Below are 22,933 nucleotides of genomic sequence, written 5' to 3'. Positions count from 1 at the left end.
GAGACTCAAGTCTCAGGCGCTGGTCCTTGAGGTTGCGGGCTTTGTTTGTGGAGGGCTCAGACCTGTCCCCTCCGCCTCCCTCCCCTCAAGCTTTGTCCACCTCCAGTGTCTACCCACGAGCCCAGGGGGCAGTCTTGGGCCAGGTCACAGCCCTCTTGCCCCCACCCCCCTGCCGTCTCCCCAGGACCCTCGGAGACCGTCACTGCAGCCTGCCTTTGGACTTGGGCACAAAACCTGTCCACTGAGGCCTGTTTTGAATTTGATGAGTTTCACAGCAGGTGCTTGTGCGCTCTTAGCAAGGGGGGTTTTTGTGTTTTGATAGTTTCAAGCCTGTTTCCATGAGCTGTCAGCCTTAATGTCTCATTGAAACCCATGTTTGCTTTCTTGACATTTTTCTAGTATTAGAATTTCCATTGCTGTCAGTTTATTTTTTTCTTCAAACCTTCGTGATGGCAGTTTTGCCACAGAGAAAAAGAGAGAGAGAGAGAAAAAGAAAAAAAAAGCACCTTCCCTTAAAAAGGCAGACCTATGAGAAACCAAGCCCTGAGACTCAGTGGCGGCCATCCTGTTTGGGGCTGTTTCTGGCCCTCTGGCTTCCGGCGGGTCCCTGGAGGGTCTGGGTTTCCAGGCCCGAGCTGGAGGGAAGGTGAGGCCAGGATAAGCATCCAGGGGCTCAGGATGAGAACGGATGGAGCGAGGTGGATGCCCTATTCCCTCCGGAGCAGTGGGTGCTGAAGGGGCAAAGGAGCTTTCATTCACGTGCTTGCTCGTTCAAGTGTTCAGATCATCGTCCAAGTGGCTCTCTGCTGGGTGCAGAAACGGGTCCTCGCTCTCCCGAGCGTTCAGACCAGCATCAGTTGCTTCAAGGGACTAACGGCTGGCAGGGCGGGGATGCATGCCCCAGCCCTCCCTGTCCCAGAGCAACAACGCTTACCAGCCATCTCTTGAGTCGATTCGCCTTTATGGCCCGTGTCCTTGGTGGCAAGCTTTTGCAGAGGGCAGACGCACAGTGGACCGGGGAGGCACCTGCTGCTTTCATCCCCATTTCACAGATGAGGAATCAGGAAGGTGGAGGAACTTGTTTAAGGCCACTTGGTTAATAACAACCTGGGGGTGGGAATCGTGCCTGGTTAAGAAACACTGACTAAAATTCTTCATTCTAATGGGCACTAAAGTCCTTATCTGTTACTTCAGGCAGGTTTAAGTCGAAAAAAAATTTTTTGTTGTTGTTTTGAAACAATTTCAAGCTTACAGGAGAGTCACAAGGACAGTACAAAGAACTTATTTTTCTGAACTTTTTGAGATGAGTTAGTGACTCAATGCCTTATCATCTCCACATACTTTAGTGTGTGGTCATACAAACAGGGGTGTATTTTTATACGATGTATAAAAATACGTGTCACTACACCATCAGAATCAGAATTCACACTGATGCGTTACCACTGGCGAATTCTCAGACCTCATTCAAGATCCTTTGTCCCAACCATGTCCTCTGCAGCAGAAGAATCCAGTTCAGGATTTCGTGTTGCATCTGGTTGTCACGTCTCTTGTCAGCCTGGCTCTGTTCCTGTCTTTTCTGCCACGTTTGTGCTCTTGCCACTTTTGAGCATTCCACCACCGATTTGGTGGGCATCCCTCCCCTTGGGTTTGCCTGGTGCGTCCTCATGGAGACCGGAGTCAGGTCGTGCTTCTTTGGTGGCGGGAAGATGCCAGGAGTGACGCTGAGCTTCTCTGGTGGCAGCCGTCCCGCCAGGTTCCAGCCGGTCAGTCCCTTTCCCAAGTCCCTCACTTGGCGTGAGCGCTCCCTGCCAGGCCGCTCCTGCACGAGGCTGTTCTTTTCTCCTTGGCAAGCAGTAAGCACTTTCGGGGGAGGTACTGCGAAGCTCTGTGAATAACCAGTTCCTCATCACACTTTCTTCTTCCTCTCTATTTATATCTGCATGGACTGGTGGCTTTCTATTTGGTTCTCTTGCCCTCGTTATTCTGATGTTCAGATTCAGTCCTTGAAGCTAGCCCCGGTGTCCTTCTGTCCCGTCCTTCCCTGTTCTGAGCACTTCTTTAAGATGATCCCAACTTACCCGGTACTTCCCTGCCCTCACCCTGGAATCAGCGGCATCTCCCAGGAGCCGAGATCGGAATTAGGGGTGCCCGTTGCCAAAGCCTGGCTGAGCCTCTGTGCCAGACTCCTTCCTCAGGTCTGTTCCGCTTCCCATGGCAGCCAGGCCCCCAGGCCAGATGGGGGCCGGGACTGAAAGGGGAGAGTGACTGGGAAGGACAGGACCGCAGCATCGGTGTCAGAACTCACGGGCTCGGCTGGAGTGGCCCTCACGGCAGCCCCTGGGAGAACATGTACTTGTCCCGGGGGGGCCACCGATGCCTCGGGTGTCCCTGGACTCATGTCCTTGGGTGCCGGACACGTTTACGAGAAGATCTCGCAGTTACTTCCCAAAGCGAGGAAACCAATAAATGAAGACAGTGGACTGAAGCCACATTTTTAGGGGAAGTGCACTTAGGAAACCTGATCTCTGTACTCAGCGCGATTTGTCCTGGGTCGTTAGCAAAGTACACATGTGGGTTGTGAGGCAGCTGCAGGCAGACCTTGGTGCCTCTGGATTCTGCCTTTTCGCCTTTATGTTGTTTTATGCTCGTTGCCAGGAGTCGGTATCAAATGCTGGTCTTCTCTTTGGTGCGGTGAGCGCGGCGCCACGTTAATGTCCTGGGACCCCCCGCATGCTAGGCAGCCTCCTGGGCACTGTCCCTTTTTCACATTTAAATTTTAAAAAAATTTTCGACAGACTTCAATTTTTAGAACCATTTTAGACTTGTAGAATATTTGAAAAGATAGTTCAGAGAGTTCCCGTGTACCTCACACCCAGTTTCCTCCATCGTTAACAGCTTACGTTGGTGAATTTGTCGTGATGAATGAGGCAATATTGACACATCACCATTAACTAAAGCCCATACTCTGTTTAGATTTACTTAGGTGTTTGGTTTTTTTTTTTAATAAGAGACTCTTTTTTTAAAAATTTATTTATTAGAGAGAGAGTGAAAGAAAGCTCCAGTGGGGGTTGGGGGAGGGGCAGAGAGAGAGGGACAAGCAGATTCCCCACTGAGCAGGGAGCCCAACGGGGGGCTCGATCCAAGGACCCTGGGATCGTGACCTGAGCCGAAGGCAGATGCTTAACCGACTGAGCCACCCAGGCGCCCCTGGGTTTACTTAGTTTTAGCCAATGTATTTTCTTACTGTTCCAGGCTTCCACCCAGGATGCCATGTTACATTGAATTGTCATGTCTGCTTGGGCTCCTCTGGACTTTTCTGACTTTCCTGTTTTTGATGACCTTGGCAGTGCCGGCCAGTTATGTGCAGGATGCCCCTCTATTGGAATTTGGCTAATATTTTCCTCCTAGTGAAAGTGGGGTTGCAGGTTTGGGGGAGGAAGACCACATGGGTGCAGGCTTGTTCTCATCACATCATATCAAGGCACGTGCTCTCAGCGTGACTGATCACTGGGTACCTTCACGTTTCGGGTCTCATTTAGTCTTCATAAAAACCCTCCAAATTTGGCATGCTGTGTCCCATTTTCCAGATATGAGGACTAAGGCTGGGAAGGTGGAGTGATGTTGTGTTGGGGGTTCCCTGCCAGGAAGCCCTCTGCTTCAAGACTGCTAAGCCGCCTCATTGTTTGGCATCTGGCTTGTTTTCAGTTTTTTGGTTATTGCACACAGCCTTGTTGTATTCTCTTGGGTTATTTCCTGAGGGTGTGTCCGTAAAGAGGGATTACTGGGTCAAAGGGTGTGAGGTTTTCACTGCCAGATGGCTCTTGAGAAACATGGAACCAGTTCACAGGGCATGAGCCGCTGTGTTCCTTTTTACCCACATCCTCTCCAAGACTGAGTTTTATCACTTTTATTTTATTTTATTTTATCTTGTTACTTTGTCGCATTCTTGCCCCCCCGCCACCCAAACCACAGCTGGCTGTTTGCAAAAGTCAACATTACTCTCAAAGGACAAAAATTAGGCTTCACTGACATCATTTAAAAGAATGTGCCTCAGGTCAGAGAGCATTTCCCCAAGCGGTAGCTTGGGTAACAGACAGTGGCCACCCAGCGGGAATGAGCTGTGGCCTTCCAAGGTGACCACTCTGCTGGGAAGAGCAGTTACCAGACGAAGGAAACTTTAACATTTGTTAAATCAAGACTCCAGATGGGGCGCCTGGGGGGCTCTGTTGGCCAAGCATCCGACTCTTGATTTCAGCTCAGGTCATGATCTCAGGGTGTGAGATCGAGCCCCATGTCAGGCTCTGTGCTGGGCGTGGAGCCTGCTTGAGACTCTCTCTCCCCCTCATCCCCAGCCCCAGCCTCTGTGCTCACTCACTCTCTCTCTCTCTCTCTCTCTAAAAAAATAAAAATAAAAAAAGAAGAGGAAAGAATCCAGAATTGTGTCATTTTATACGTGTTCTTTTTTTGACCGTCAATCTGGTTCATTTCCTCTTTAGACACTTTTTGCACGCTGATAGTCACTTAGGAGGCACGTGTAAGTGTTTCCCCGAATTGACCTAGTGTCTACACAGCACGTTCCAACCACCTGTCTTGTTTGTAGTATCACAGTTGGTTGGCCTCCAGTGAGTGTTTCAGCTAGGATTCAGGGCTGGTGGTTCCCAGAGCTGCTGATGTCAGAATGTTCTGGAGATGACTTAGCTCGCTGGCATTTTCAGAGCAGATTTCTCTGGTCAGGTACGCACACCTAACAGCAGCATATTCCAAGTCTCTGAGAGGGCCTCCTCAGGACTCCTCAAGGGCTGTGTGTCCCCAGACGACGGTCGATGCTGGGAGTTGATTTGCCCAGTGTAGACCAGATGCCTGGGTGCCATCTCCGGCTTTCTCAGATGGCCAGTGGGCCATGGTTAAATGTCACCATATGCTTGGCCATGACCTGGCCCTGTATTTGATATGAGAGAAGTGCTGGTGTGGAGGGTGGGGGTTTGGGATGAGAAGATAAAGTTGTGCCCTAAGAATCAGGCAGCACCTCCTGAGTCCCGCAGAGGGAGATGGCAGGTGGTAGGATGATGAGCAGCTGTCCTCCTCATGGGTGGTCACACAGGCTCTTTCAGGCGTGTCTAGTAGAAAACCGAACTCCCACCAAAGGCCTCCAGGGTTGATTGGCTCTGGGTGTGTCCAGCGCAGGGTTCAGCAGAGGTCCTCAGGATCGGTCACCTGCTCTCACCCAGCCTTGAGGTCCTCCATGTGAACTTTGCATGGTGCTCAGGGGAGTTCTGGGCTCTCTAGACCCTGGGCTACAAAGCCACAGACCAATTTCTGAGCCCGCAGAAGCCTCTGCCTGGGCGCCAGCCGGGGCGTGTGCCAGTCAGGTGTCTGGGCCCCCTCCCTGGTAACTGTAGGTTCAGGGTAATGTTTGCAAAGCCCCTGGCCCAGCACCTGCACACAGCAAGCTCTTTGTAAAAGACAGGTGAAGAGATCCTTCCAGCTCAGGGCAAGCTGACTGGCTTAGCGGTTGGGGGAGAGGTCGTTCCTGGTTCTCCCGCAGCCGCTGCCCAGGCGAGGGCTGGCGAGTGAGCCTCTGTGTCCGGGCGTGGGCGTGGGTTCTGAAACCATCCACTGTTGTCCAGCCTGAGGGCCGGACAAGTGTCAGCTGCCACCCATACGTCGATTGGGGCAGGACCAGGCAGCTGCCAGGTTCTCCTTGGTGAAGTCACTACTCTTTTTCTTTCTGCAGATTCCAGGCCCTGGAGGAACCCGACAGTAAGTAGCCCTTCCTTGCCCCACCTCCCCGGCTTTGTGCCCCTAAAATCGGACTCTTTTGCTAACAGAGCCGCTGGTTCTGAGAACTGCTGGTGGGTCATTCCCCTCCCCCAGTGACCGGGGTGCGGGCTCCCCCTGCAAGTTCAGGCTGAGTCTGCCCCATGTGGGGTGCTCTGAGCACAGTGGGGCCTCTGCCAGGCCCTGGCCGGCGATGGGGAGCTGCAACCCCTCAGCAGTCTCTGGCTCCTGGCTCATCCTGCCGGGGACTTCCAGAAGGGCCTGGCAGACCGTGGATTTGGTTTTGGCTACTTCGGGTGCCAGGTGGGGTCATTTCCCTTTTCTCCTTCACTCCGCTGTGGTTCTCATTCTCACAGCCGGAATGACAAATTCATAGCACGACTCTTTGAAAACTTAGCCATCACGGGGCGGGGGGGGGGGGGGGGGGTGCGGGAGGAGGCGCCTGGGTGGCTCAGTAGGTGAAGTGTCCGACTCTTGATTTCAGCTCATGTCATGATCTCAGGGTCATGAGAACAATCCCCACCTCGGGCTCTGCGCTGAGCGTGGAGCCTGCTCCAGATTCTTTCTCTGTCTCTCCCTCTGCCCCTCCCCTCCTGCTCACGCTCGCTCTCTCTTTCTAAAAAAAAAAAAAATGAAAACTTAGCCATCCCGTATGGAGCACTTACCATGAGCCAGGCACCTTGCTTTGTGCTTCTCAGAATTATCGTGGGTAGTCCTGACAGCACTCAGAGGTTGGTGCTGTTGTCCATTTTACAGAAGAAGAAACCCAGGCACAGACAGGAGAGGTGGGTCCACAATTGGAAAGTAGATCAGCGAACCCTGGCTTGACTTGAACCCTGGTTTGTCTGGCTTCAAAGCTGGTACCCTGAACTCTTGCCCTGAGCTGGAAGGATCTCTTCACCTGTCTTTTACAAAGAGCTTGCTGTGTGCAGGTGCTGGGCCAGGGGCTTTGCAAACATTACCCTGAACCTGCAGTTACCGGGGAGGGGGCCCAGACACCTGGCCCTCACCAGGCTGGGCCTGGCACACTGCTCTGTGCCCAGCCTCCAGGAGCAGCCTCGGGGGCGGGGGTGAGAGAAGGGACGTTGCCCTCTGGGGCTGAGGGACGAGGCAGGACAAAGCACTCCATATGGCTGCGTCTCAGCTATGTATGGTTCACCCAATTTTTTTTTTTCCATTTATCAATTTTTCCGTGACTTTCTTTTAACTCAAAATATTCATAGATGGAGAAAGGTTTCCATCCTTTAATTTTTTAATATAACAGACAGAACCACAATATGAGTTCAGTTTCGAATTATGGGAGGTCACATTCAAGTATGCTTGGGTCAGATAAGTGGCTGTTACAATACCAGGAAATTTCATGAAAAAGTCATTTAATGATTTGTGAGATAATCAAACATTTTTTGGCCATGGGAATCAGTGTTTTCACTGTAACTTGTTTAAAATGCCGTCTTTTGGACTTCAGATGATTATAAAAGGATAATCAGGATTGTGTAGATACACTTTGTGAATCACTTGACCTCATTCCATTTTGAAGGCTGGAGGTACATAGTATGCTTTAGAACATTTCATGAGACTTTTTTTTTTTAAAGATTTTTTTTATTTATTTGTTTGACAGAGAGAGAGAAAGTAAGAGAGGGAACACAAGCAGGGGGAGTGGGAGAGGGAGAAGCAGGCTTCCCGCTGAGCAGGGAGCCTGATGTGGGACTTGATCCCAGGACCCCGGGATCATGACCTGAGCCGAAGGCAGACACTCAATGGACTGAGCCACCCAGGCACCCCTTCATGAGACTTTTATACTTACCTATAAAAGTCAAAAACGAAACCACCATTTTCCTGAAGATATAGCTATTTTTAGAATACGTTAGTGTCGTCATACCGGATAGCTGTCCCGGGAGGTCAGGGCTGCAGAGTTGGGGTGGGTCTAGAGTGCACACTTACCCACAGGGGCTTATAAGCATGGATTCCAGAGCGAGGTGCCAGGGTTCAAGTGCTGGCCCACACACTTACTTGAGCAAGTTACTTGACTTCTCTGTGTCTCAGTTTCCTGGTCTGTGAAATGGGGAGGGTGCTAATATTAGCCACCTTAGAGGGTGGTTGTGCGGATTCTCAAGCACTGTATGGGATTCTGGCTCCTGTCGTTATTTGGTACAAGTTAAAAGCAACAGGACTTCTGAAACTCAACACAGGGCATCAGGCTCTCAAAGCCGAGAAGCCGTGGGTGGTGTGTGGCAGCTTTAAGGCAGAGAGGGAGACTCACTGGAGTCTACAGAGGTGAAGAAACGGGCTTCCCAGGGCGGCTGGGGGCACCCTGCATCAACTCCACACCCTCTGTGCCCACAGCAGCTGAAGAGTATATCGGTGGTGGAGTCAGGCATGGAAGAGCTGAGGTTAATGAGCCCCCCGCCTGTGGAGACCTCCCCCAATGGGGCAGCCTGCCTAGAGAGCATGCGGCTGCTGGAAGCCAGCCCACCTGCCGCCGGGAGCCCCTCGTCCCCCAGGGACCTTCCCGAGCCCCGGGTGATCTCAGATCATACCAACAACAGGATCGGTGAGTCTGCTGATTTGGAGGGTCCTGGTGTGGTCAGGGCTGAGGGGGCAGGGGGAGCTGGGCACTAGACCCTGGGCCCCCGACGGGAGCCAGGGACCCTGGGGTAGGAAGGCCCAGCGAGGAAGAGGCGTGGGTTCTCTTGCTGGCCCTTGTAAGTAGGAGCAGCTTTTTGTGGGAGAGTTAAAGCTTGTTCCGTCTCGGTAGCCCAATTTAAATTTCTGGAAAATCGGTGTAATAGTGATTCGGCCCTCACAGGGCCATTGCAAGCATTTGTGAAGTTGTCTGGGTGAGTGGGGGTGAAGGTTGGGGAGAGAGGCTCCCCCTTCCCCCAGGCCTGCCAACGTTGAAGTGGGACGTGAACGCTGCTCCCACCCCCAGCAAAGAGCCCCTTGCTGGGACAGGAGGAGACATGCCAGTGACAATAAGACCAGCCACTTGTCTGGGCGGAAGTCTTCTCTTGTCACGTGGCCTTCTGAGGACAGTGTCTGCCTCCCCTTTTCACACCCGGGGCAATGGCACTGTGAGGTAGGTGCGGGGAGATGTTCCCTGTCACATAGCTGCGGGGTGACAGAGCAGGGACTTGGCCTCACCCCGTGCCCGCGGGGCTTTGAACCCCTTGGCTTGCCCTCACCGGCACGGGCCTCAGCAGATGCATTGAGGCCAGCCCTTCCCGAACTGCCGCCGCCCTCTGCCTCAGGCAGACCTTCCGCTTTGGCCTCCCAAGGGTCTCCCTGCCTTCTCTCCAGCTTCTCTCCACCCTTGCACACCAGCGTGTCTCCACCAATATACAAGCCTTTCCCATCTGCACCCCTACTTCAACCCTCCTGGGGGTGGGGGGTGGGGGTCCCTGTCACTGTCAGGATGAATTCCAGATTCTTATTCTGGAGTTCAGACTGGTCACTGGTCACGAGCTGCCTCCTCCCCCCAGACTCACCTGCCTCCTGACCCCTCTGGCCTACTTCACCCACCCACTGGCAGTTTCCAGAGTTGACAGAGCCCTCCCTCCCTTTGGAGCTTCTCTGTGGGAGCTGCTTCCTCACCTGGGACAGCCAACTCCCCCTTTGAATCTAGTCAATTCCTGATGTCCTGAGGCCACTGCTTATTTGCCTCCTCCTCCAGGAAGTCTTCCTGGCCCTCTCCACTCTCCTGTCTGGACCAAATGCCCCTCTGCTATGCTCCCTCAGACGCTGGGCCTCCATACCCAGTATCCTCAGCCCCCAGCAGTATGACTGTATTTGCAGCCTCCCCACCTCCTCGCCCCCACCTGGCTGTGAGCTCCCTGAGGGCAAGGCCTTAGTGAGCTCCATCTCTGTCTTCTCTGGAGGGTTAACTATTGCTGGGTTAATACCAGAGAGGCATTTGTAATTGTCCTACACATTTCTATAACAGGCATTGGTGGATAGAACTCTTTGGGGCAGGGTCTTTAATATGAAACCAAAACTTTTGGCGTTGTAGCTTTCAGCACGTTTTATTTAAAAAGAGTGTTATTTGGGGCAGTACCACCAAAGCATCTCCTTTAAATTTCCTAAGAAGTCCTAACTTGAACATTTGGGTCTGTGCTGCGTGCAGTGCCCGGAACTGTGGGGGCAGGTGGAGGGAGGTACTGGGCTCCCAGGATGGCTGGGGTGCAGCCTGTTAGCCTCGCTGGGAAGCAGGGTGGTTGGGAGAGAGGGCCTTGGAGGTTCGCTCAGGAGCCTTTTGTCCTTCTGACACCATCCCAGGGGGCACCCCCTGCCCCACTGAACCTGTCTGGTACCCCAGGGGGACCAAACTGCAGCCTGAGCTCTATCCCTCTGCCCCTGGGCACCAGGCAGGGGGAGCCCTTTCACCTCCCACCCCACCAAGATAACTTCCCTGGATTCTAGAGCTCTGGGTGGGTAGAAGGTTCAAGCAGCTCCTGAAAGACCCTCCTTTCCCCTCCCAGCTTGTGGCGGGAGTGGGGGGGGGAAGGGCAGCCCTGTGATGAGGGATAGAGTCGGAGCAATCAGGACCCTCGGAGGTGAGGGAGGGATAGCCTGGCCCCTGGCTTTGGCTTCTTCAGACAAACCCACCTCCACTTCTCTCCCACCCTGCTCCGTATGCCTCAGCTTCTCCCCTAGTCCTGTCTGGCTGCTCTGTGCCCTGTCTCGCTCCCCAGGGTCCCCTCTCTTTCACCACCTCTGGCTCCCACCTCTTCCTAGCCCATCTGCTCAGGCTCCCAGGGCAAAGGGCCTGCAGGCCTTGGTGGAGGGTGTGTGGCTGGGGCCTGGGGCCCTGCTTTCTCTTTTGGAGTGTGTGAGGGGCTTGCCACACTTGTAGCTTTCCTCTAGTCCTCGCTGCTATTTTGAACACTTCCCTTTTTCCTGGAGGTGTTAAAAATCAAAACAGAAGAGCCAGCATTATGCAATTGGGTGGCGGGTGCAGGGCCCCCAAAGATCTTTTGGGTGTTCCTAAATCAGAGGGATATAACTGGGTGACCCAGAGAGGTAGGGGTCCCCAGCGCCCTGCTCCACCCTAGCTTTCAAGTTCCCTCTTGAGCATCCTCATTCAGACTCCAGAGAGAGAGTCCCAGGGCCAAGCTGCTGGGAGCTTGGGACCCTGCTCTGAGCTCAAGGCCATCAGAAGCTGGGCTGAGTGAAGGCCAGGCTCCTCACTTCCCAGCTTCTTGGGCAGCTTACTTAACTCCCCTGAGCCTCTGAAGCACCCCCTCCCACCCCCATCCCCACAGTGGATGGTGGTGAGGACTGCAGGGGGTCCTGCCTCTAAGGGGCTGCGCTGCCGATTCATCCAAGCAACACACAAGCAGTCCTACTATGCGCAGGTCACGGCCCAGCCGTGAAGGCCTCAGGCGGGAGATCGGCCATAAGTAACAAACACTGAAATATGGCCCTGAGCGAAGAATCACAGGCTGGTGTTCGTTATTAACAGGGCTGGGGTTCTTAGACTGTGATCAACTGTCTGGATTTACCTGAACTGAAAAGGTCCATAGGCCACAGGACCTTCACTACAACAACCAGGAGCAGCCCAGGCGAGCCGGAACACGTTGGTCACCCCAGGTTTCTGATGTAGGCATGTGGACAGGAGTGGAAAGGGCAGCTAGTCGGGTGGGAGTTTCTGCCGAGATTTCTACTAACTGCCTGGCGACTTTGGGCCGGTCATTTAACCTTTCAGGGCTTTAGGTTCTTTGTATCTGTCCACGGGGACAAGAGTAGACTGTCTACCGTGTGGCAGTGGTGTGAGGACTCAGGGGTCGTGTGGAAGGTTCTGGACGGTGGCCAGCACGTCCGCTGCTCACTGGGGCCGCAGTCCCTCCCTTCTCTGCCCCAGGCCCGCTTTCTCTCCCAACGCTGTGCTCTCCTTCCCTACCCCATCCCCACCTAAATGCTGAGAAGATCATGAGCCTCTCCCACAAGGGAGCCAGTCTTAGCATGCAGTTTCTAGCTGTTTTATGTCCTTTGAGCCTCAGGACACCTGTGAGGTTGATGGGGCTGGCGGTGTGTCAGAGAGATTGTGTCATCTGCCTGCAGCCACACAGTAGGAGAGACAGAGTTGGAGCTTGGACCCTCCTCTGCCTCCTCACCCTGTCCAGCTAGGGCTCCGGTCCCCTCACTTTACCCATCCTTTTGCCTTGCAGAGAAGATCTACATCATGAAGGCTGACACAGTGATTGTGGGGACCGTGAGGACTGAGGTGCCTGAGGGCCGGGGCCTGGTGGGGCCGGCGGGTCCTGAGTTCGAGGAGGATCTGGAAGTGGACCATGCTCCCCACTTCCCAGAGCAGGAGACAGAGCCTCCTCTGGGCAGCTGCAGGGATGTCATGTTCTCAGTAGAAGAGGAAGGAAAGGAGGCCCCCTTGCCCATGACCGTCTCCGAGAAATGAAGCCTGGCCTGGGTTGGGGCTGAGAGGGCAGTGGGGTGCCCCCCCGGGAGGCCAGGGTGGCCCTGGTGGCACCAGGCTGGTGGCAGAGGCCCCGTGTGGCCTGGACTGAGGTTCCACATCCAGGGGTAGAGCAGCCTGGAGCAAGGGGGTTCTGGTGGTCTCTAGTTGCATCCCCCCCGACCACTGCCCCCCAGCTCAGACCCTCGGGGAGCCTGGGCTTGTGCAGGAGAGACAACCTAGGGGCTGGATCTGAATGGCAGTGTTTGTTGGAACAGCGGACAGACAGCAGAGACTGGGCACCTTGTCTCCTGCCAGTGCTGGGAAGATGCCCCCAGGGCCTTGAGCATCACACCGCTGGGGCCGGGGCTCACTTGCGGAGGAGGCATCCCCCTGTGCCTTCTACTCTCACATGGACCTTGCCGCCATGCCAGCAGCCCCCAGTTACTGTAACGTGGCCCCCTGTGGGCACTGAGCCAGCGCCTGCCATGGTCGCTCCTGAGTCAAAAGGGACGTCAAGGGGTGGGGCGTCGTCGGCTGGCCCCATCTTGGCAACAGCCAGCGCACGGCGCTCTGTGCCCTGTGTCCGGGTGAGTGCCCAGCCTGACCCCCAGCCCTGCCAGGGCTCGAGTGAGACCCTCCTGGTGCTGCCAGCCCTCCCCTATTCTGTAGCCCTCACGGTGGGCTGGAGGCCTGGGGTCCCTGACTGGTCTCACAAGGTCCCCACCAGTCCCCTCCGTGGGAGGCATCTTAGGACCCAGAGGTCTGCAGACACTCAGCAGCTGTAGCACCCTGCCCCCACAGGAGACCCTCCCCAGCCAGCTGCCGCCTAGAGAAGGGCCTGCTGAAGGGGAGCCCTGGGCCCTTCCTGGGTCCTTGCCTGCTCCGTGGGCACCTCTGCTCTGTCCCGGGGACATGCGCCTTCCCCACACCTGCCACGCCCTCGGAGCCCAGTGGCCCCCGCCCTGCCCTCGCGCTCCAGCCCCCAGCACCCATGGCTGGGATACAGATGTCGGAAAGCAACACCATTTCACCCAGACATCCTGCCTTATTCCGGATTCTCAGAAAAGCAAGTAGTCCAGTCTGGACTTGAGGACTTTTGCATTTCACGCTAAGGAGTAAAGCTGTCCCGACTTGGGTCTGCGGGCCGGCTCTCCCCAGGGCTTTCAGACTCATGTAAGCAAACCAGGGGCCTTGGAGAGGGACGTGTGGGCAGATGACAGGGCTGCCCGCAGCTCAGGCCGTTCAGTCTCGGCTGCCTGGAGGCCCCTGGAATTACCCACTGGAGGCCAGGCCTAGGAAAGCTGCTATTTACCCGCCAGCCTGCTCACTCTCTGAAGGAAGTTGGGGCTGGGTCAGGAATCACAAGGTAGTTTCTGAAATTACTCAGATGTTTGGGGGAAAGGTGGAGAGGTTAGGACACCGAGAGGGACTCACACCGGAACCTGAAGATGTTGCCATGTGGTGGACAGTATTTGCCCGGATGTCTCCTGTGGGGACAGCGTGGGCGCACCACGCCTGCAACTCCGGCTGGAAGGGACCCGAAGACGTCCCACCCTGCTGAGCAGGGCACTGGCAGTCTTGGCTTGAAGATATGGACCGCATGTTGGACGAAATGAAGCACTCCTTTGCCCAAAGTCCCTTCACAAAACCTCTGATCCTCTGAAACCTTTGATCCTCAGAAAATTTGTAAGGTCGCTTAAAAATAACCAATCGTAAGTTTCAGGAAATGATCTTTGAGATTGAGTATTTGAGAATGTCTGAGCAGGAATGGTCTGGGCAATCTCTCTCCCCCCAGAATAGCAGGTTCCTCTTCATCCCCCTACCGAGGCGGCCAGCTTCTATGCTCTGTGTGCTGTGTCGAAGTGAGTGCCCAGCCTGGCCCCCAGCCCTGCCGGGGCTCGAGTGAGACCCTTCTGGTGCTGCCAGCCCTCCCCTATTCTGTAGCCCCCAGAGTGGGCCTCGGGTCAACTGACTTGTCTCACAAGGTCCCCACCAGTCCCCTCTGTGGGAAGCATCTTGGGACCCAGAGGTCTGCAGATGCTCTGTGCAGGAAGCCAGCTACCTGCTGGGGCAACCATTCCCACTGCTGGAGGTTTTTCTTTATCCTCAGAGGCAAACCCTTCCTCCATGTAATTCCCACTCCCTGGTCTAAGACTATCCTCTGAGGATATTTAAAAGAAAGCCTCTCTTGCCATAAGTCTCCCTTTGGGTATTTGTAGAAAGAGATCCTGAGCCTCCCTGTGGCCCTCCCTCTGGACGGGGCTGAGCTGCCCCGCAGCTTGGGGAAAGGGAGTTCCAAAGTAGCAGCATGAATGCCCAGCTTTGGGGGCAAGGAGAGGACTGAGGGGTAAATGGAAGCCTTGGACTTGGGGCCTGAGCTGGAAAGGGCCCAGCCTGCAGCCCTGATCACAACTCAGGGCCAGTGGGGGGCCTGCTCCCCACCTCAGGCAGCTGGCCCGGAGCTCCCCTCTTGACTGTGGCGCACCTGTGGGGTGGACGAAAGAGACAGAGGGCTGTGGTCAGACCTCACCCACCCCATCCCCAAGACTCCAGCTCATGCCCAGACCTCACAATCAAACCCAGCCATTTACCCAGTGTTTCCCTGCCACGTGGTTGGTCCGAGAGCCAGGGCGAATTTCCCTGCCCTGACCAGTGATCAGGGACCATTTCTTAACCTCTGTCCGTTCTGACGTCCAGGTGGGCAGAGGACTCAGGGTAGCGGACGGCAGGCCGTAAGGGAGCCTCCCACGCATGAGTGACATCCATCTTCCTGAACACTTGTATTCAGGGAGTGACGGTAAGTGATGTGTCCTAAGGAAGCTAGGCAGGCTGGTAGGTTGTAAGCTGTTTTCGGTTTATAGAATCTCTCAGGCCAGGGCCATTCCCTGAAATGGAACAAGAGGCTGAATCTCCAGGGCCTCTGTGTCCTCTCACTGCTCCCCAGGGCTGAGATCTTGAAGAGCAGTCACCGGGGACTGGCTTGTTGGGCTAAACAGAAATGAAAATCTGTGCAGGGACAAGGCAGCTCTCTCGCTGCAGGTTCTTGGGTGCCTTCTGTCCCACCCACACTCTTGACCCTGTCCTCTAAGAGAGAACAGTGGGGGAGGTATGGGATGGGAGGGGCAGGGCCTGAGACGGAGATGAACTCAGGGCAGAAGGCTTGAGTGGAGGTCACAATGAAAATATTAAAAGTTTCGAGGTCGGCTCTGTGGGCCTCATGAGGAGCTGGCAGAGCCCACCTGGGGCTCCTGCACCCTCCCACATATCCTTTACCCTGGCCCGGCACCCGTGATGGGCACACACCCCGAGGCCATGTCCAGGGACTTGCTGTGAGCAAGGTGCAGGCAGAGAGGCCTGCCCACCACTCTCTGGAGCGTAGACACAGAACAGCAGTGATGTGCAGGTGGGGATGGCTTCTGAGGTCAGACTTGGGTTCAAATCCCGGCTCTGCCGCTTACCAGCTGGGCGATCTTGGTTATGGGAGGCCCAGGGGGTAACACGGGTCTGGCTGTTTCCTGGTCTGCGAGGTGAGGGTATCAGCCCCTATCTGGTAGGGTCGTGGGGTCCTGTTAGAGGCCACCTGGTCCGTGGCTCGTGCTTGCTGCTGGCCACCTGTGTCCTGGGTGCAGCATGGCCCCACCTGCCATGAGCGAGTCCTTCCTAGGCTGGCAGAATTCAGCTCCAGGTAACCTTTGAAAGCGTGTTGTAATTGGTGGTTGGTCCCAATAAGCCTGTGTTGGCTCGGGTAAGGTTCACTAGGGCTTTCAGGCTCTCCTGGGACCTGGCCTCCCTTGCCGCCAGATTGCAGTGGGAAACCCCACAGTGAGTAGACCCCTTCTTGCTCTGTGGGGTGCCCTAGAGAACCTCTGAAGTCAAAGTCCTAGGACTGGGCTGCTTGTTAGATGTCTGAAACTCGGGGTGTTTGCGATGTGCTGTGGGTCCCTCTGCAGGGGACGTCCTGCTCATGGTTCTAGTGCATTCCAGTGCATTGCTGCTTAAGATCTTTCTTGAGTGGCCTCCCTCGCCCCCTTCTTCCCTGTCTCCCATCCTTTTAAAAACACCTAAGATGAGCCAGGCCCAAGTCTAGCTGCAGAGGATATACTGCACTCAGACAGACTTGCTGGCGTGGGTCCTGTGTCTGGTAGATGGAGACTGATGACAGTGCCTAACTGATCAGTGAACAAGGTGATTCCAGAATTCATCATGCTGTGTGCTATGAGAAGCCCCCATTAGGGGTCTGTGGCAGAGTGTCTGTAGCAGAGGACCAGCTCCAGCCAGGTGGCCGGGGAAGGCTTCTCAGTGGAGATGTCCCCTGAGCTCAACCTGAGTGACATGACAAGCTGGGGGCGGGGGGGGGGGGGGGCTGGGGACCTGGGGGCAGAAGATTCCGGGAAGTTAGGGGAACAGCAGCTGCAAAGGCCCTGAGGTGGGAATGCTTCTGGCCTTGAGATTCAGGAAGCACAGCCCAGCGGTAGAAGCAGGGTAGAGAGAAAAAGGAGGTGAGCAGGGAAGCCGGCCGGCCGGATCACTTAGATTTTATCATAAAAACATCGGTCCACGGTTATGTCTCTTTTTGTCTATTAGAACAATAAACATCCTGGTATTATCTCAGGACTAGGCCTCAAAGGCCCAAGCAGAGGCACCAAAGGTTGTTTTAACCTATTTCTGAGGGAAGTCTAGGAAGGAGGCAGTGGCGGCTGGGCGCCAGGAGGCAGTTGGCTGAGCTTTCTCAGAAAAGGCAGAGAGTTCAGACTGCATTCCTGGCTGATGGCAGGCAGTGCAGGGTCCATGGCTGATGTCACTGCGGGGGGCTGGGAGCCGGGAGTCTAGGTTCCCCTTTCTTCGGGTGTCTTCCAGGAGAGTAAAAACCACACCAAAAATTCCTGGGGGAGGGTGGAGCCTTTGTGTTTGGGTGCGGGGGTGTGGGGGTGTGGGGCCTCTTCGGACCCTGGCCTGCACGCACCCCCTTCCATTCATCAGCCTGACTTCTCCTGCCCAGGAAGGGTGCGGCTCCATCAGGGTTCACTTCCCGCTCGAGCAGTTCCAGCCACATAGCCCCCAGCTTCGGTTTCCTAGATCTGCAACACGGACGTAATAACCCCCTTACGAGATGGTGAGGCACCGAGGTAACCCGGGTCAAGTGCTTGGCCTGGCTCTAGGCACCTTTCCTGTTCGGTACGGGGCGGCCCATATAGGCATTTCAGGAGCTTTTGAGTTGGCTCCCGCCTTTCTGCATTCTTTCTGTGTTCGGGCTTCATTCATAATAGCCGAAAGGCTGAATATCAGCACTGTGTTTAACAGACTAGGGCTCAGAGAGGCGCACCGACTGACCCACTGTCACACAGCCAGGAAGGTGCCCTCCCGTCCACGTGGCTGGGCTGCCCCTGTGGTTGGGGCCACGTTTATATCAAGGTTATCATCGGGCCCTGTGCCCTCTGGACAAGCAGAGATGGTTGCAGGAGGCTGGGTAACCTGCCCGAGGTCAAGCAGCAGGCCAGGTGTGGCTTTCTGAGTCCCCCTGGCAGGGCAGGAAGGACACGGAGCTGGCCCAGGCAGAGCCTCTGTCTTCGGAGCTGTGCTCCCTGAAAGTGGCCTGATTCAGGGGAGACTCGGGGCTGGGAGTACAGGCAGTGCAGGGGGCCTCCTGATGATGGTATCGCTTTGTGCGTTCTCAGCCACTCCTCGTACCCCACTCTGCCCCACGCCCCCGCGGAGCCCTGGAAGGAAGATGAGTCAGGGGCAAACCTCCCCAGATCACAGATGGGAAAACTGAGCTCCATGGAGGTTAAAGGGGTTTGGGCTAAGGTCCCAGCTCAGTGCTGCCTGCTGGAGACAAGGCCTGGGGAGAAATCACCGTTCAGTCCAGGTGAAGGGTAAAGATGACTTGCTGCTTTTTATTCTTCCTTTTACTTATTGACTTTTTAAATTTGGCATTAAAACAAAAGTGCGGTGAGTTGGGTTCTTACTGATAAGGCAGCTTTGCAGGCGTCGAGGCGGTCCCATAATCAGATGGGAACATCACACGAGCAGTCTGCAGCCTCACGAGCACGCGGCTTGTTCAGTCCAACAGGGCTCTTGCTTTGGAGGGCCAGCGCTGGGTTTAATGCTTTGCTGTGCTGTCCGAAAAACTGTGCATTTTTGAACAAGGGGCACTCTGTTTTCCTTTTTCCCTGGGTCTCCCAAATTAGGTGGCTGCTCTGCATCAGGGGCAGCAGCATCGTCTGTCCGGATTGTACTCGATGCAGAGGCACTTTCCACACTTGACTGCTTACGATCACAGTGACCATGATTACAGATGAGCTCGCTCAGCCCCATTGTTCAATAAAGTGGAGTGGCTACTAACTGACCTCAGCCGTCCCGGTTATCTCTTGCTACGTCATAAACCACCTCACAACTTAGCGGCTTGCAACAACATCCGTCACTGATTTTGCTCACAGATCTGTAGTTTGGCCGGGGCTTGGCAGGAAAGCTCACCTCTGTTCACTGCTGGCCTGGGGGATCGCACTGCTGACAGAGCAGGCAAGTTGGTGCGGGCTGTGGGTTTCTCTCCACAGGCCTCTCTCCGGGAGGCTAAGGCTTCCTCACAGCATGGCGGCTGCGTTCCTAGAACAAACAATCCCAGCGTAGAAAGTGGGACGCGCCAGGTTCTTAAGATCGGGGCCCAGCACCGGGCCCAGCATCACTCTGGCCGCACGCTATTGGTCAAGCAGCCCCAGAGCCCAGGTTCAAAGGGAGGGGCTGCAGACCCCCCCAGCCCGTGAAGAATTTTGAGATCTTACTATGTGACAGGCACTGTGCGTAACGCTTTGCATCCTGCCTTGTTTCATTCTCCCAGTAATTGGACTCTTCTTGCTCCCAAAGTTGCCTCAAGGAAGCTAAATCACATGTCCAAGGCCACCTGGATGGAATTGGAATTGAAGTTAGTCTGTGTCCAGAGTGTGAGCTCTGACCTCGGGGACACCCTGTGCATTCAGGAACCCCCACAGGCAGAATGTGGCAGGGCCAGAAATCAAGCCTACCTGTTTGATTCGAGAACGTTTGAGGCTTTCAAAATAATCAGCCCCAACACCCCAGTTTCCACACGGAGAAACTGAGGCTGTCAGAGCTCTTGCTGGGTGTCTTCTGGGAAGGGGGGCAGGGTCTGGCACCTTCCGGGGCCGGATGGGGGGCCCCCCTGTCGGGGCTGCACCCAGCCTGGCCAGGAAGTCACAGAGAACTGTGGGCAGATTATGCAAGAGGCTGTCATAGGGACATTGTTTTTCGTTGTGATTACACTTCACTCAGGAAATACCCACAGCCTTGGTGTGGAGGGAGGAAGGTGTCGTGGCAGGTGTCAAGGGAGGTCTCCTCACTGCAGGCAGAAGACCCCTCGTGAACCCTGGGGCACACTCGAGATGGACCAATGTGCCCTGGGACAGGTCCAGGCACACGGGAAGTTCTCGGGGAGCCTCCCTGTGCCCCTGTGAGCTGGGCTCTGACAAAAGGGGTAGATAGAGCTCCATCCCTACCATCCAGGAAGTCATATAGTCGTTAGAAAGACAGTTAAGAACTCTGGCTTATCGAGGCTTGCTGTGTTCTCCTTGCAACCCCGAGGCAGTGATTACTATCGTTATCCCTATGTTCCGGTGCTAGGAAACAGAGGCACAGAGTAGTTCGGTCACTTGCCTGAGGTCACACAGCTGCTAAGTGGGGCAGCCAGCATTCAAACCCAGGCCACCTGGCTGGAGTCCAAGTTCCCAACCACTGGACCATGCTTGTTCCATTGGAGCTGAGGCTGGGGTCATCACCGTGCTGCGGCCCCACCCCTGAGTCCCAGGCCCTGCAGAACTCGCCGGGGCATCCGCCGGGCTCAGTAAACGTACAGCGAATGGAGTTTGCCTCCCAGCCTCCAGCCGCCTTGTCCTTTCCGAAGCCCGGCTCTGACCGGGCTGTTCTCACACAGAACCTTCGATGATTCCCCAGTACCTGTAGGCCGAAGTCGGCTGGTCAAGCCCTCACAGGCAGGTCCGGCTACCTCCCATGGCTCCTGTATCCAAACCACTCTGAAACACGGCCGTGCCCCGCCCCCTCCATCACCAAATACCGGGGGCACGTCTCACCATGAAATCTCAGCCCAGTGCCCCAGTTCCCAAGCCTCCAACCTCAACTTTCTCCTCTTCCTCCAGGAAGCCTTCCAGGACCACGCAGGGCCAGGACCGCTTTGTCCTCTGAGTTCCCACAGCACTGGCTGTGAAAAGGGTTGGAGGCCTAATTCCAGCAGGTTCCCAAGAAATACCTCTGGGTGAAAAGATGAATTTGTCCATTCATTTAGCTGCTCACTGAGTCATCTGAGCAGCAACCCGTACCGAGCACCTACTGTGTGTCAGGAACTGTGTGGGGAAACACAGTGGGGCTGGGAGGAGACGGGGATATATGGAACTGCTCTCGGGGACTCAGAGCCTGACTGGGGAGGCCTGCCTGGTGTCTGGCAGTGGCTGAGGGCGTGATCATTGCTGGGGCTCTAGCGTGTGGCGCCTGGCCTGGACAGTGGGCCTCTACCTCTTCCTCTGTAAAATGGATGTATAAGAGGACCTGTCCCAAAGAGAGACGACAAGGATGAAGCTCATTCATTGATTTGTGAATTACTGAGCTCAAACTCTATGTGCTGCTAGGTGCTGGGGACACAGCCCTGCCCTTGTGGAGGGACAAGAAAGAGAGCATGAGATAACACCAGCCAGCGGGAACTGCTCTAAAGACAAAAAAAATGCAGTGGTGTGTAGGGCCCCTAGTTGTGGGTCAGGGGTTGCAGCCAGGGCTTGAGGATTCGGCACATGGTGTACAAAGGTCCAGGGTAGGGGGTGAGGAATTCGGGACATGCAGTGAGCAGCTGTGATGGGGATGTCAGCGACGAGAGTGTTTGCAGGTCTGGGGAGGAGAGTGCCGCTCTCCTGCCTTCCCACGTTGAGGTCTCTAAGGAGAGAGGGGCGAGATGGTGGAGGAAGGGCCTTAGGGGGCCCGTCCTTGTGCAGGAGTTGGGAGGGAGACTGGAAGGGCTGGGCTGGCTGTTGGTGGGAAGTTGCAACAGCCTCCCGATGGTGGGGGAACTGCAGGGGAACAGGCCTGGGGGTAGTTTCCTTTGAGTGTGGAGGGGAAGAGGGAGGCTGAGCACTTCGGGAACTTCACAGGGAAAACTTCTCCTGCACATTGGGGACCCAGGGCTCCCATTCTGGGAAGGCAGAATGTATGGCCACCATCAAGTTCTGAGTTCCCTTTTATTGAGCACCTACTATGTGCCAGGTGCTGTGGACTCCCAAACTCTGATTTTTTCCAGCATCTCTGCAAAGGGGACTTAACTTATCCCCATCCTAGAGATGAGGAAATGGAGGCTCAAGGAGATGAAGTGATTTGTCCAAGGTCAAGGTCACATGCCAGTAAATGGCCTGAGCTAGGACTTGAACCCAGGTCTAGGTAGTGGCAAAGTTGATGCCTCTTTGGTGCTTGAAATTCCGCCGTCATTGCTAGGAGCTCCATGTTCCTGGGGTCCTCATTTGGGCACATGGCTGGAGCAGGGTCTCCATGAACCGTAGGTGAAGGGGCACGAGAACTCTGCCTCGCACACAGTAGGTGCTCAGTAAGTATGTGTGTCATCTGCAGGGAAGGTGGGACAGGCCTGGGGGGATGAGGAGTGAGGTCCTGTAGACAGATACCACCTGCCTGCTGAACTAGGGGTGGCCAAGTCACTGTCATCTAATTCAAGTCCTCAGGATCTTAAGCCAGGTCCCTCTGTCCCTCCCCCAAGCTCTCAGCCTCCCAAGCTTCTGCAGGGGTTGTGCATACACTGAGTCATCCCTGTCCGGCCCTGCCCAGCTCAGCTCTGGCCAGTAGACATGTACTCATAAACATCTAAATGAGTGAAGATTGGGAAATCGTACCAGGGGAAAAATTATTTATTTCTTCCTCCTTTTGAATCAGGGAAGGGAAAACTTGCTGGGAAGATGAGGTCAGTGACTTCAGTATTGTGTGCTCCTTGCTGATGAGCAAGGAGATGTCTCGTGTGCTGGGTACTGCGTCAGGGAGATGGGCACAGAGCCACGCGGTGTCCAGCGTGGGAGGGCACTGCCCCCTCCCAGCCCTGTCACCTCCAGATCGCTCCCTGGCTGCTTCAGCTCTGAGCCACGGTCTCGCTAATGAGAAAAACATGTGCGAGGTCACCTGGCCACGAGCAGGTCATCTGAACCGGTGGGTCGCCAAAGTGAGGTGGCGCCCTGATGTGGCCTGAGGCAAATGGGGTGTACAGGGCAGGGCTGATGTGCAGGAGGAGTCAGGACCCCCAGGCCTCAGAGCCCCATGAAGCCCCTCCCTCTCAGAGTACAGATGGGAAAACTGAGGCCTGGAGATGAGAGACATGTGTCCAAGGTTAGCAGCCTCAGAACTAGAACCCAGGTTGCTGGTGCTTTAAATATTAAAACAGGGGCATCTGAGTGGCTCAGTTGGTTGAGCGTCTGACTTCAGCTCAGGTCATGATCTCAGCGTCCTGGGATCAAGCCCTGTGCGGAGCTCCACACTTAGCAGAGTCTGCTTGTCCCTCTCCCTCTGCTCCGCCCCCCACTCTCTCTCTCTTTCTCTCAAATAAATACCTAAAAAATATATATTAAAACCCCAAATCCTTACAAATAAGGAAGTAAATATAATGGGGGGGCAAGAATAAAATGAATAAATGCAGCAAAAGTATAAGGAAAATAATAAAAATTATGCCTGATCCCATGC

General features: G+C 55.1%; 1 protein-coding gene across 4 annotated transcripts in view; it reads left to right on the top strand.

Moving 5' to 3' along the window:
- Nucleotides 1–16,533, top strand: part of TNFRSF8 (TNF receptor superfamily member 8) — a 41,589-nt gene extending 25,056 nt beyond the window's left edge. For all 4 annotated transcript variants that reach the window (XM_054513133.2, XM_064589912.1, XM_064589911.1 and 1 more), the window contains 3 exons: nucleotides 5,735–5,760; nucleotides 8,122–8,329; nucleotides 11,943–16,533. In XM_054513133.2, coding sequence (XP_054369108.2) covers nucleotides 5,735–5,760; nucleotides 8,122–8,329; nucleotides 11,943–12,187 — 479 coding nt within the window. In that variant the 3' untranslated portion in view covers nucleotides 12,188–16,533. The remainder of the gene's footprint in view (nucleotides 1–5,734; nucleotides 5,761–8,121; nucleotides 8,330–11,942) is intronic.
- The last annotated feature ends 6,400 nt before the right edge of the window (nucleotides 16,534–22,933 follow it).

This window comes from Mirounga angustirostris, unplaced genomic scaffold, assembly GCF_029215605.1.
Source record: "Mirounga angustirostris isolate CCGP_5_RB_7025 unplaced genomic scaffold, mMirAng1.0.hap1 SCAF_4, whole genome shotgun sequence".
Taxonomy (NCBI): Eukaryota; Metazoa; Chordata; class Mammalia; order Carnivora; family Phocidae; genus Mirounga; species Mirounga angustirostris.
Note: the sequence above shows the minus strand (reverse complement) of the source record. Positions and strands in the feature narration are given on the sequence as shown.